The 15,187-nt window shown below is 39.9% G+C and overlaps 1 protein-coding gene across 1 annotated transcript in view; it reads right to left on the bottom strand.

The window, feature by feature from the left end:
- PTPRR (protein tyrosine phosphatase receptor type R) overlaps window positions 1–15,187 on the bottom strand; it is a 212,546-nt gene that overhangs the window by 26,297 nt on the left and 171,062 nt on the right. Inside the window, exons 7-8 of the mRNA XM_074984038.1 lie at window positions 8,582–8,768; window positions 4,611–4,695 (exon numbers count right to left, since the gene is read on the bottom strand). Coding sequence (XP_074840139.1) covers window positions 4,611–4,695; window positions 8,582–8,768 — 272 coding nt within the window. The remainder of the gene's footprint in view (window positions 1–4,610; window positions 4,696–8,581; window positions 8,769–15,187) is intronic.

Here is a 15,187-nt window from a genome sequence, read left to right as displayed (position 1 = left end):
TCACACAGCAAATTTCTTAATTGCCTCAAAGTTACATTTGTATGAAACACTTGTAAACCATGCACAATCCTTTATTACCTCAGAATCACTTTCCAGATTACCATCATATTGCCCACTGGATTCATGAGATGTAAATATATGTATGTTTTAAGCCTATTTCAGTGCTGGAAACATAAAAAATCACTTATATTCTACATATTAAAGTGATCATTCCTACATGTTCAAAAATAATACTGACCACACATGCATTTAGGTTTTATAGTGGTAGGCTTGCTAATTTCAATTGGATGTAATTCTGGAGGTTTCATCGAAACATAATTTTAATTTCTGGGAACTCCAGAACAATCTTGGCAGCTTTGTAACTCACAACTGAACAGTGCTTAAATATCAGCATATGGTTGTCTGTACCCAGATTAATCATATATTGGTTCAGGTGAACATAAAAACTGCCTTGATGCATGCATGCTGAAACATTTTTCCTCCCACTTGCAAAACAATGATTCTTTTGACTTTAAGAAGGAGCTCACAATCCTAATGACTTTGAAAGGGCACAGGACCAGATAAACACAAACTATATGAGAAGTGTAGTAAAAGCTCAAAAAAGGCTGAGGCATCTCAGCTTCAAAAGAATTGTTTCATGGCATCCAGAGAGGACCCATGCCTGCCAATAATGTGTGTGTGTGTGTGTGCGTGCGCGTATGCATGTGCATGCATGCATGCATGCACGCACGTGGAGTGGGGAGAGTCAAGGAAGCAAACTTCAGCTTTGTCACTAAGCATTCTCAGTCCATGTGAGCACGCTTAGCAGAAGCCCAGGAGCAAATCTGGGGGAGTCACGTGACCCCAGGTGTTCTTTGCATCACCTCTGATGGCCTCTTTATAAACTGTCCCAAGGAAGCACTTCCGTCACTTGATTTAAATTTAAGTTTAAAAAAATACTGTTTTCAAACTTGGGGATACTTTAGATGTAATTGTAAAATGTCTAGCACTTTCTAGGAACCTTACAGTGAAATTCTAGTGGTTGCCAGGGAGCACTGGGAATTTTATTTTGCAATTGAGAAATCTTTTCTTAAAAAGTGTTTTGGGTGAGAGACCATTACGATTTTCTTTTAGGAAATAAATTCCATTAGGTTTTCATTATAATTCATTTTAAAGAATAGGACAAAATAGTGTTTATTCATGACACTCTGCCTCAACGCAGTCTGTCACTTAACAACTTGACAACATTATTCCTTAGAAAATGAGAACCTTCTCAGCAGCACAAAGGGCAGAATGCCAGAACATGGGCATTTTCAGAAGAAAATCATTTTAATGATCTCTTGTCACCACAGGTGCTGTAGTTTGAAAGACGCACTCAGTGCCTGGAATGGAAAAGCTGACGCAGGAGCACTAAGCAGTAGGTTGAGATCATCTGAGCAGGAAACTGGGAAGGCTGCTCTGTTAAACAATTCAAACAATTTCCAAACCCTTTTGGTCTGGGAGTGGAGCATTTGTGTATTTATTAGAATGTGCCTAGATCCCTAAAATATCTTCTGTAGAAGAGCACAAGTCATTTCTTTGGAATTAATAAATGACTGATCTTCTACCCTCGTTTTCCCTTGTTTTTGTAAAAAGTAATTACAAAATATCTGTCCAAGATACTAGCTGGTGTGCAGTGCATGTCAACTAACCATGCATCCAGAAATTAATGATATCCTTTCCAATTACAACTAAAATGAAAATACAAAGGCATGACAAGTTTTTAGAGTCATTGACTACTGCTACACTGTAGCTATCCAATTCAAATACAAACAAACTAAAATGTACCTTAGCGTATTACACCCACAGCATACATTCTGTGGGTATATACACAATGGAACCAGCAGGAGATTTAACACTCGATTATATGAAGAGAGAATACATTGTTTTATTAAGGGATTGGCATATCAACAGACTGGAGGCATTGGATGAAATTCTGACCCAAATGAAATCAATTGGACTTTAGTATATATACTGTTTATATTGGCTAAATTCAGGGATAATCTTATAGCCTTTCAGGATATAAATTACACCAACTTAGATGCATTTACCAATGTGTAATTCACATCCTTGCACACACCATCTTTGTATGTAACCCATTGGTCATAATGGATGAAATGCTGGCCCTCTTAGCTGTGGGCCTTCTGTCAACAAAACTAGGGAGCATCCACACTACAAATGCGTTCTGATGCGAATCTGTCAACGGAACACAACCTTTTTCCCGGCAGAGATATGTCTTGAAAGTTTGAGTCACAGCACCTCTGTGTACAGATTGTGTTGACAGAAAAATAGTGTAGATGCTCTGAGAGGCCCTCTGTCGACAGAGAGGCTTCCAGTTCACCGGGCAGCCCTGTTTGTGGAGCTTTCGGTTGCCTGTTCTGTCAACAGAGGGCTGGGCAGTCTGGCCACTTTCTGTCGACAGAGGGCTTCGACGGGGGCGGGTGGGGCCCTATAAGGTGTGGACATGTTCTGTAGACAGAGGTTCTGTCGGAAATATCTGTCAACAGTGACTTCTTTCAACAGAACTCTGTAAAGTAGACACACCTCTCGAGTTTAATGAGAGCTTTGCCATTGGCTTCAGGAGGCTCAGAATTTCACCTAATATGTTTTTTTCCAATAATATATCATATGCCTGAGGGAATAAAAGTCTTGATAGCCAATGTCTTTCATTAATTTGCCTGCAGATGCCTCTTACAGCATGATCAAACTATAATGCAGTTAGGTGCACAGAGAACATTCTTATAATTTAGACTGTGTGAAAGGCATAGATGATAAGTTGCTCAGTATTACTCCTCTGAGCAAAGTGTGCAACTGCACAAGAGTGCCTGAACATTATTGCTAGCACTGGTTTGCTGTTTTGTGAGAAATGTCAACATTTTGAATTTTATTTTAATTTTGAATCATAACAAAAAACTGAAATTTAGAAATCCTCCAGGGAACAGAGATTCTGACAGATCTGGATTCGGAACCATGGAAATATCTCTCCTTTTTTTTGGTCAAACTGTGACATATAATTGAAAAGTGTAACACAACTAGCATAATACTAAAAAAGCCTGAAATGATATAAAGCAGTCCAGTGTCACTGCAATGAAATGAGACCAAAGCAAGCCATTTTTACTTTCTTCCAGCAAAAATTTCAGGAAAATTAACATGTTCTTGCAAAATTTTTCTATGTCAGTAGAACAGTATTTCTGATCAGAAAATGTTGATTAACTCAATTTATCATTAATTCTTACTACTATGGGAAGCACATTACTAAGACCAAGAAAAACACAGAAGCAATAAAAAAATGAACAATAATGTTAACAGCAACTCTGAGATAGCAGTAGTTATCAGGCTAAAAGAGATGGATTCCAACAATGTCAGAAATCAGCAGGAGAAGAAAGAGAATCACTATAAATAAAAAAGCAGTCATGCTGCACTTTAAAGACTAACACAATAATTCATTACATATTTTGAGTCTGTTCTGGTAAGGCTATGATCTGACGAAGTGGGTCTGTCCCACAAAAGCTCATGACCTATTAAATGATTGTGTTAGTCTTTAAAGAGCTACGTGACTGCTTTGTTGTTTTGATAGAATACACACTCACACAGTTATCTCTTTGTTACTAACCACTACAAATGAATGTCTGCTATAGAAGATTTGAGGGCACATTGGTTCATTTAGTCTGAATCACTCCAAGTTAGACAGGAAAGGCTTTGTAATAAGGTTCTCTTACTCTGTCAGGGTCCAATCTCAGAGAACTTGAATAGACAGAACTCATTGGGCATTCTAGAGTCATAGGCTGTAGCTACACTACAGTGATCTTTTGAAAGTGATTTTCCAGAAGACCTTCTTTTGAAAGAGCACGTCCACACACGAAAAAGCCGATCAAAAAAGAAATCTGTTCTTTTGAAAGAGTGTCCACACAGCCACTGCTCTTTTGAAAGAATGGGCCAGGGATCAAAACATCTGGCACCATGAGAACCACTCTTTAGAACAAAGGGCCCCTGGAACGTCTACACCACTTTTTTTCTGAAAGAATCTTTCAGATAAAGGCACTCTTCCTCATTTGGGAGGGGAGGAGGTCCTCTGGAATAAGAACCGAATCTTTCCAAAGGAATTTGACAGCGTATTTTGTGTGTGGATGCTCTGCGTGTTCTTTCAGAAGAAGCCTTGATTTTCCTAAAGAATTTGCTAGTGTAGATGCAGCCATAGAGTTTAAGGCTAGAAGGGACTATCAGATCATCGAATCCAACTTCCTATATATCACAGGACCACCCAACACACCTACCAAAAAACTAAAAGGAGACCCAGGTATTACATCCCACCACAAGACCAGGCTATTAAGTTCCACAGGCAGAGAATGGGAGGGACCAATGTGGAACAGTGCCTAAGATCCCCTCAAGGCTGCAGTTTGGCATGTGTAAGTCTTGCAAGATTGGTCCTTCACTAATCCCATAGATAGAATGCAGATAAGTTATTTAAATATGTACAAAATGCCCCCCCGCAAAAAAAAGACCAGACGGTTTCCTAGAAATCGATAAGCAGAGTTACATTCACAAAATGGGACTAAATTTTATACTAAAAAGCATTGTTTAAATACACTTACTTGGCAAAATTGTTTTGTAACGGTTTTTAGTTCCGTGACTTGGGATGGCAATTTCTTTGGGATCCACAAAATTCATTGGTATTTCCTATAGAAATAAATTAGATCAGATCAGTGTTTCTAAAGAAGTCATGCAGGAAATTATCACTAGAAGACCATCTGCTGCTTCACAACTATCTTTTGACATCAAAGTATTAACAAAAACTGGTTCCCACCTCCAGCCTGTCAACACCCTTCCTTTAATAAACACAAGAGCAGCACATTGAAGGTTGACTTCCGAGGAACAGTTCTGCTGCCTTATTAAAAGCAAAGTTTTTTTAAGAGCATATAAAACAGTTTTAAGTACACAACAGCTTAGGAAGATGGGAGTTGAAAGTTTGCTACAGTGAACAAAGAAAGGATTTCTACACCAAAGCTGAAAACTGCCTTGTGAGAGAACACCCTCAAGATTTTTACATAGCAATGCTTAGCATTCACGTAAAACATTCAATGTGTAGATTGCAAATCTCTGAACAAGGGTGAGTAAGCACCCACAGGTGCATTTGTATAGTGCTGGTGCTGAGAGCCATTGAACCAAATTGCAAACCTTATATATGATAGAAACCACTTCAAGCAAGGAGGTGAAGCAACACCCCTAGCAGTCCTAGCTTCAGCACTGTGTAAATCACCTTAGCCCCATTTTATAGTCAAGGAAGCTCTGGCACAGCATTACGTGATTTACCCAATGAATGTAGTGAGCCAGGGCACAGTCAAAAGCTGAACTCAAGTCTCCTGCCTCCAAGACTGATGCCCTCAGGACTGAACCATGCAGCCTCCTTTAAAACCTCCTTCTAGTGGCTGGTATGTGCACTTCAAAATTTTATATTATTCCAATGTGAAATCATTAGCTTTAATAGAGTCTCACACTACATGGCTTAGGAAGGTCGAGCTGTGCAACCAATGAAAAGAGGCCAGCATATTAAACTGCTGATGATGAGGTGTATATGCAACATAAGAGGGCAGCAGAGAGATTCCTCAGCTTGCAGTGCCACATGAGCGCTCCGTTGGACTGATTTCCTCACACTTCCAATGCTGCGAATCAGGCTTTGCTGATTTTCTTCTGTAGAACTCAGGGCCTTGATGCCCAAAACAGCCTCTGTAACTCTAGCCTTGGTGCCCCATGCCACAGCCCTTTAGGACAAAGCTTAAATGAGAACTACCTATAGTTTCCCTAGTGTGCAAACACCTGTGGAACTGAAAATACTTTATTGCTTTGGAGGATTAAGTCATACAGTCAACCGGAGAGAGCAGTGTATTTAGATGCTCCTGTGATATGTGTACACACAGGGCACCAGAGGGATTCTTCAGCCTACAACATCTAATAGGCTCTGTGGAGCTGAGTAATGGAAATCAACTTTTTCCAGTTTTCAACAAAACCAGCAGAAGTCTGTCCACTGAGGCCTACAATATCCCCTAATTTTGGAACTGGCTAGATGCAATATTCAAAGTTATTATATTACAGATGGACCAAAAATAGCACCAAGTCGAGCACAGAGTCTTGCTTTTCTGGTCCAGTTGTTATTAATCACATGCATCATATAAATACTTACTACTAGTTGTGGTGTTTACTCAGTGGGACTACTACGCCCAGGGGAAAGTGTTCGAACATTGGGCCAAAACTTTAAACAGCTTTTTAAATGTATACAGTGCTTTACAAACACAGACACGGCACCTACTCTTTATGCTTATTATTTATAAAAGGCACAAGAACACAAAGGAGGAAGAGTCAGGTCAGAGATTATGTGGAGATAACATTCCTGCTAACCCATGCAATTTACAATGCAACAGATTTCAAATGAGCACTAATTTGTGAAAATTTGCATATATCTGCAGACGGGTATATTTCTTGCATTTGCTACCAGATAATAAATCAACGAAATACTCTTTAGCTGCTCTGCTTTTTATTGATTTCTCTCTGGCCCTTTTCATTCATTCATGTTCACTCTGTTCTTGCCCATATTCAAATTCACTTAGCCTACAGGCACACAGCAACGGTATTTCGAGATAACTTTTCCAGCATCTATACTACGCACACAAAGTAAATTCGAAATAGCGGGTGCATGATTTTGAATTTTGTAAACCCCATTGCAGGAGGAATAATGCCTATTGTGAAGTAGCTATTTCAAAATAGGCGCCGTCAAGCCCTATTTTGAAATAAGCCATAATGGCATCCAATGGTACTATATTGCAATACACACTGAGGCTGTGTCTACACTTGGCCAGAATTTCGAAAGGGCCATGCCAATGGGCAAACTGAAGAATACTAATGAAGTGCTGAAATTAATATTCAGTGCCTCATTAGCATGCTGCCGGCTGCAGCACTTTAGAAGTGCCATGTTTCCATCGCGCATGGCTCATCTACATGGGGCTCTTTTCAAAAGGACCCCGCAAACGTCAAAATCCCCTCATTCCTGGTGGCTGATAGGAATAAGGGCATTTCGATGTTTGCAGGGTCCTTTCGGAAAAAGCCCTGTGTAGACTAGTCGCATGCGATCGACATGCAGCACTTTTGAAGTGCTGCGGCCAGCAGCATGCTAATGAAGTGCTGAATATTCATTTCAGCGCCTCATTAGTATTCTCCGATTTCGTCATTAGTATGGCCCTTTCGAAATTTTGGCCACGTGTAGACACAGCTTATGTGTCCAGTCATGCGATTTCAAAACAGCTGGGTATTATTTCAAAATAAATTCTTGTGCATAGCTGTGTTATTTCAAAATAAGCTGTTCCAGAATAGATTATTTTGAAATAACGCTGCTATATAGACACAATTTAAGCCTACAAACTTCACACAATATCACATGTACACTACCTGAGCCCATTCACATGTTCAATTACATGCACACCCTGACCTCATAGCCATACAGCCATACTCTGCACTCATACCATTCCCTGCCCAAGCACACTTTACCCACACAATTTATTCACGCTGCCTTCATTCATTTCCTTCTCCACCATACCAGCAGCAAAAGCAGGTGTGGTACAGGAATTCATCCATGCACCTAGGCAGAGAGAGCTCATATCTAACACCTGCCTTATACAGGATTATCCAGAGCTATTGAGAGTCCATCCATACTGGAGGCTTCTCCACCATAATAAAATTCTCTCCACCTGGCAGAGGGTTGCCCTAGGCCCTCTGTGATGGGTAGTACTTCCCAACCTGGATCTGCAACAGCTGAATTAAATCAACTGAGCCCAACCAGACAATTAAACTGCAAACAAGGGAGATTTAAGTTGTGTGATGCAAGGTAATCAGGAGGAAGCTCAGCTGTAATGGAACAACTAGGGCTTCCATAAAGCCAGAAGACTGGCAACAGTGTTAAGAGGGGTAGCAGGGAGGAAGCCTGCAGTCCCTCTTTCTGAGGGAAGGGAGAAGCGGGCATCCACGAATGAGAACATGAAGAGTCTGTGTGAATGCCGACATTTATTTTTCACTGCAGGGCCCTGGACTGGAACCCAGAGTAGAGGTTGAACCTGGGTTCCCCCACCAACCACTGCAGATACATACGGTTCTTTCCATTTAAGCAACCTGATACACTGTTGGTAAAACAAACAAGGGATTTTTTTGGAAGTAGGTGAGTTGCCTCATAAACAGTGTCTCTTTCAAGATGAAATGAAGAGATTTGACTGATCTAAGTCATAATAAAGACTGTTTTGGGTTGATTCATGGTAACATCATCTTTGTTATTGATTTACATATGTGACATTCCAAATAGAGAAAAGTTGAAGGAACCACATGCCCAAGCATGTTTAATAAAAATGACATTGTTCTTATTCCTTTGTTATACCTCAAACATCCTCAAGAGAGTTGTATACATCTCATTTTCATTTGCCCTGGCAGTATTCATACTTCTTGCCTTTATTAGACTAGCATTATTAAAATTGCTTTGCAAGGTCTGTTTTGTTTTGCTTTTTTTTCCAGTGAAGAATGGGCTCACCATGAACTCTGTTTGAAGCAAATGAGAGCATGCAACTGTATCTCGCAGCTGCTGTCTTGTCAGGACCCGACTAGCTGACTGGAGATATTCCATTGCTACTTTTTCTCGTGGGGTAGGCACAGCAACAAAAGGTTCGACATTTCCCAAACTGCTCATGTCCAAAGTCAGGGAGACATTGGATCCTCGCCTACAGTGGAAAATAACAATGTGTTAGCTCCCTATCTAATAAAGTTATGATAACATTTTTAACTAGGCACCTGAACCTGAATTACGTACGCCCTTTAAACTTCCACTGTAGCCATTGGAAGTTTTAGGGACACATAAAATTCAAAACTCAATTTAGTGGAAGTTTTTAAGTGCACCAAGAAGTCTTGGCAGGGCAGATATTTATGGTCCTGATATTTTAACCACTCATACATGTGAGTGATCCCATTGAATGGAAATGCTTATATTTTGTAAATCATATGCATAAGTATTCACAGCATCAGGTCCTTTGTCATACATTTGACCTGAAGGATACAAGAAGAGAACAGCATTATATAAGCATTTCTACGTGGCGGGCACAATAATCTACATAAGCCAGATTCTTAATAGTAAGTGACTCTTTTAGGCATTGAGGAAGAGAAATGGGTTTGAGGGGAAAGAGAAACGTTGGAATATTCATTATGGGGGAGGGGAGGTAAGCGAGAAGCTAAATTTTGTTTGCTAAAGTTCATGGACTTTGAAATATAATGACACTTTTATGCCCAATCATGGCTATAGCTAGATCCAACAACAATTTTTTTGAAGACAAATGAAATTTAGAGAACTTTCTGAATTCCAAAGTTCTGAATTTTGCGGCTGAGGCCCATTTCTAATCACAATTTGTGAATACAGTGATGGAAAACAGAAACACAAGCAACAAATTAGCAAAACCAGAAAATCTGTGACCAATTTCAAAGAGACGAATTGCATTCAATGTTACTTTCCACATCTGGAGAGACGATTACTGTGTTCCAGATTCAATATTGGGGACTTATCCGCTGTTGTTATCAATGTAAAATTCCTCTGACATATTATCTTTTGACCTATTAATATTGTAAATGACTTGCAGGTCAGCTCCATGTCAAAATGTTATGCACTAATGATCAGTTGTGCAGTTAAGGCTTGTTCACTGAAGTCAAGGGAAATCTTTCCTCTGTGTTCAATGGGCTTTGAATCAGGCCTATAATAAAAAGTGTTAACTGAAATGCTCTGTTTATCAAAAATATTATCTCTAAAAAGTCTCAAAATACAATGTTAATAATACAAATTATCCAGGAACTCCCCAAAAAATAGAAATAAAAATGTGAATTTGGTGCTTGTAAAATGTATGAAGTGATACTCCGAGAGAATAAAATTAAAAAACAGGTACAGCGAGGTTAGTGGCTGTGAAAACTAAAGAACCTCACTCTTGTCAACGTGCCTCAACTCTGATATGAAGGGGATTCTTTAATGTCAATTCCCAGTCAACTGATGGCTTCTTTTCCATACTTACCAAGAAGGATGCCAGTAAGTTGCAGTTGTGATGGTGTTTTGAAGTAATGTAAAACTTGTCCACTTGGAACTGGTCTGAAACCAGGCACTATAGACTTGCCTCAGACATCAAATGTTAACTAGCTACATCTAAGCTGATGACCCACAGATGAAATCCTCTGAATCCATTATCTATCCCTTTCAACACTTGTTCGCCAAATAAGGAAGGCATTTAGGGGTTCTTTGAAGGCCGTCACATAACTTTTAGTGTTTTAACAAATCAACACTACAGTAAGTTTGATGGTAAGCTCTTAAAAACCAGGGACCTCTGAAAGAAAAGTGTGTGTCTGTAAATGTAAAACTGCCTCAATCTAGAATATGAACCATTCTACATTGGCCATCAAATCCTCATAAATCAGAAATGCTAATCAGTGATATCATTAAGAGTGGATGTTCCAGATAAGGAAAAAAATAATGGCTATTTAAATGTAAAAGTAATCTCATTTACAGTTTATGAAAATAAAATAAGCTCCTCAGATGTGACAGATATCTTTAATGCATAGCACAGAGAAGGTGGGGCATTAGCAGAACCAGACAAAGAGTCAGTGTAGCAGAAGCACAAATAATAGGAATAGCGCGCCAAATCACAGAAGATACGAACTGTAACATAAATGAAGTAAATCAAAGGCAAAGAAATGACAAGCAGACTTAGAGAGGCTTCACAGAAACCAAAAATGTCTCACTTGAAGGGTATCACACTCACCAATGTTTTATTTTCTGCTTCAAAGGACCCCTTAATTCCATGACAGATTTGATTTTAGAAAATATGAAGAAAGCAGTGTCACACTTCAGGGTAAATGCCCCACTATTACCCATCTCTGGTTCCACAACAGCTTGCTCTCTAGGCTCTCAGTTGCTCGGCCATTACCTTTCATGGGTGGAGACACCCAAATAGCTGAACTATTTCCAGGCTCAACAGCTTCCTGAGTACACTGAGAATTCCCAGCTAAGTCAGCTGGCCAAAGCAGGCCTGCTTTTCTTTTCTCCTCAGAGATGGTAAACAGCATAATTGCACAGCTATAAATTACTATCAGCTCATTCTAAACTAGCACATTACACTTAAGGCAAAAGTACTATAGAGAAAACATAATACAACCAACACACGTACTAAGATGCTTGCCAGAAGTCACCTCAGGACTCCAGCAAGGGTTCTGGCTGCTGAAGAGTCCTTAAATCCACCCAGAGGTTTTCCGGGGGTTACCAGTTCATCACTCTTTTTGCTCCAAACAAGAATACAGACGGAGTCAAGTCCCTCCAGCCCTTCTCAGAAGAACCCCGCTTGCTTTATTTGGTGGACCATAATGAAGGCCTTTAGTCATTTTTAAATCAGGCTGAATAGTAACAGAGAGGTGGCCGTGTTAGTCAGCACTCCAACAAAACAAAGCAGCAGAAATGTAGCACTTTAAAGACTAACAAAATGATTTCTTCAGTGATGAGCTTTCATGGCACAGACCGACTTCATCAGGCTATTTACCAAAAAGTCCTTGCTCTCACTGCAGTTCCTTGGAGAATCTAGTTTGAAACAATATATGCAGACCTCTATACAGGTGGCCGTGGTAGTTCTTTGGGCATGTTACAAACTGAATGAATCTACCTAACCACAGCCCTCTGTTTTGGCCCAGAGACAATATATGCCTGCAATAGTGTGTGTGTTTGGGGTGGGGAGAGGATTATAGTGAGGGCACACCACTTCTGCAGTGTTATTGATCATGACCAGCCTGTGTGATCATGCTCAGTGTAAAGCAAACAGCAAATCTGGGTGTGTGGGGCGTGTCAAGTAACCTCATCTACATCCTTGGCACCATATGTTGTCTCTGCCATGGTCCCCTTCTCTCACAGAATTACATACAAACGTCGATCCACAATGAGACATAAACTTCATGCAGTGAGGTTTGTCCAGAAAGTTGTAGAAAACTGCAATATCTACCACAAATGGGTTTCTGAGCTGAGACTAATCCTGTTTATCATACTATCCACACAACAGCTAACTGAAGAAGAACTACCATTTTCATAGTTTCCAACCATTCTATCATTTGTTGCCCACCACTTCTGGAATGCTGAGTCACGTAAATTCATACAGTAACAGAGAGAAAGCCGTGCTAGTCTTTATACTGTCAAAACAAAAAAGCAGTAAAGTAGCACTTTAAAGGCTAATAAAATAATTTATCAGGTGAGTTTTCGTGGGAGAGACCCACTTCTTCAGACCATAGCCGTACCAGAACAGACTCAATATATAAGGCATAGAGAACCAAAAATAGTAATCAAGGTTGACAAATCAGAAAAAAAATTATCAAGGTGAGCAAATCAGAGAGCAGAGGGGTGGGGTGGGAGTTAAGAATTAGATTAATTAGATTAATCTAATCCACCCAGAGGTTTTCCTGGGGTTACCAGTTCATAACTCTTTTTACTCAAAACAAGAATACAGATGGAGTCAAGGATTAATCTAATTCTTGACTCCCGCCCCCCACTCCTCTGATTTGCTCACCTTGATAATTTTTTTTTTGTGATTTGTCAACCTTGATTACTGTTTTTGGTTCTCTATGCCTTATATATTGAGTCTGTTCTGGTATGGCTATGGTCTGAAGAAGTGGGTCTGTCCCACGAAAGCTCACCTAATAAATTATTTTGTTAGTCTTTAAAGTGCTACTTTACTGCTTTTTTTGTTTTGATAAATTCATACACTGGTGTTTTGTAATGACTAAACCTAGTTTGAAGGAGTAAGTAAGAATTTCATATTTGCTCAAGTTAGAATGAGAAACAATCATGCATTGAATTCAACACTGTGAAGACTAAAAAATAAGATGAACTGTCCAGTTATCTATAGAACTGTGTTGTGAGGTGTCCTGACTGACTTTTACATATTTCTGAATTCTACAGAGCCACTGTTCAGGATTCAGTTTTTAAAAAGATAAAGACAATTCAATATTCAGGCTTATTCCTTCCTCCTCATGTACTTCCCTCTCTCATCACACACTTCCTGAAAATAGAGTTCTACAAGTTCCTACTCGTTGCCCTATAAATAAGCATACTATAACACCCCATGTTGAAAAGCTTTTCTAAAGTCACTCTAACGTATCAGTGACCATCTCCTTCCATTTCCCTTTCTTTAGTATCTAGTAGTAATTCTTTCCATCCCAATTGCCTCACCCCCTCTCCATTCACCAACAGCTCCACCCATTCCTCTTTCCCTCTAGGATTATAAATAGTTTTATACATTTCTTATCAGCTCTTAATAGGCATGTTTCCTTACCTGCTGGAATGTCCACTGGAATGGTGACTCCACAGTGCTCAAAATATGGGACTATATCACTAAGGCCTTTTATTACTATAGGTTGAAACTCTCTAATTTGGCACCCTTGGGACCTGACCAGTACTGGATGAGAGAATTTGCCAGACTATGGGACATCAATATTGTGTATCACATTGCCAATACTTCCACTACTTGCTGGACTCTTTGGAGATATTTGGGGGTAAACTACGGCTAAATAACAGCACAGAACACTTAGATCCAGGACTGGTAGCTGTAAACAAACTTTATAAGACTCTGGGAAACTTGGCCACACCCATAAGTGGCATCTGGCTAACTAAAATTGTGCCGGACTACGAATGCTGCCAGATGAGACAGTTCCAGATTAGAGAGGTTCAACCTGTACAGATTTATTTCCATAAGCCACATGCTATCATACAAATACATAAGCAAGCAGTATGTGTGATGGCAGTTGCTACAATTTTCAAGGCAGTGGACTCCTCTTTAACTAAAAGATTTTTAGTTGCTTTCATTAATTTTTTTTCCCATCTATTCATTATTGTGAGGCAACCCCCTCATTTTCTGAGACGGAAGCAACTTTTGCTGGTAAGAGATGTTCCTGTTCTGTTACCTAGATTCATCTCCTTGGAATAAGGTCTATCAGTGCTGATCACTCTCTTTTTAGAAGCTAAACAAACTTTCCAAATTCACTAAATAAACTTTATTTTTTTCTCTTCTCTACTAAGGCAAAACACTGTTTTAATGCCCTATCTGTATCTCTCTTACTTCCTCACCAGAGAATCCATTCAGTAATGCTAATAATTTATTTATTATTATAAATATTCTATTTATCCTCTGTCATTTTATGTGAAATCACTTTGATTTCCTGGCTGTCATTTAAAAACCGTATTTATCAAAGAAAGAAAACGTTTGCTATGTAAGGAGTGTGGATGCAGGAATTTGAGGAATGTGTTCTTTACAGATCACTTACATGAAAGGGGAAGTATCAGAGAGGTAGCCATGTTAGTCCGTAGCTTCGAGAACAACAAGAAGTCTTGTGGCACCTAGTAGACTAACAGATATTTTGGAGCATAAGCTTTTGTGGGCAAAGACCCGCTTCATCAGACGCATGAGTGGGGGGTGTGTGTTTCAGAGGGGTATTTAAAGAGTGGGGTCCCAGTAAAGGGGGAGGGCCAGAGCTGACCAGGTCTATTCAGCAAGGTGGAAATGGCCAAGTATCAACAGTACTTATCAAAAGAGGAAAAAACAAGTCAGATCAGACAGGAAGGAGGCTCTTGAAGAGTTTCACCATGATTTCAAAAGTTTCCACCCCACCATCAACCTTAGCCTGGACCAGTCCACACAAGAAATTCACTTCCTGGACACTACTGTGCAGATAAGCGACGGTCACATAAATACCACCCTGTACTGAAAACCCACGGACTGCTATGCTTATCTACACTCCTCCAGCTTCCATCCAGGGCATACTACATGATCCATTGTTTACAGCCAGCCACCAAGGTACAACTGTATTTGCTCTGATCCATCAGACAGAGACAAACATGTACAAGACCTGTACCAAGCTTTCCTCAAACTAAAATACCCACCTAAGGAAGTGAGGAAACAGACTGATAGAGCCAAATGGGTACCCAGAAGCCACCTGCTACAAGACAGGCCTCGCAACGAAAACAAAAGAACACCACCGACCATCACATACAGCCCCCACCTAAGGCCTCTCCAGCGCATCATCAGTGATCTGCAACCCATCCTGAACAATGATCTTTCACTCTCACAGACCTTGGAAG

The sequence above is a fragment of the Carettochelys insculpta genome, chromosome 1 (assembly GCF_033958435.1).
Source record: "Carettochelys insculpta isolate YL-2023 chromosome 1, ASM3395843v1, whole genome shotgun sequence".
Classification (NCBI taxonomy): Eukaryota; Metazoa; Chordata; order Testudines; family Carettochelyidae; genus Carettochelys; species Carettochelys insculpta.
This window is presented reverse-complemented; position numbering and strand designations above follow the sequence as displayed.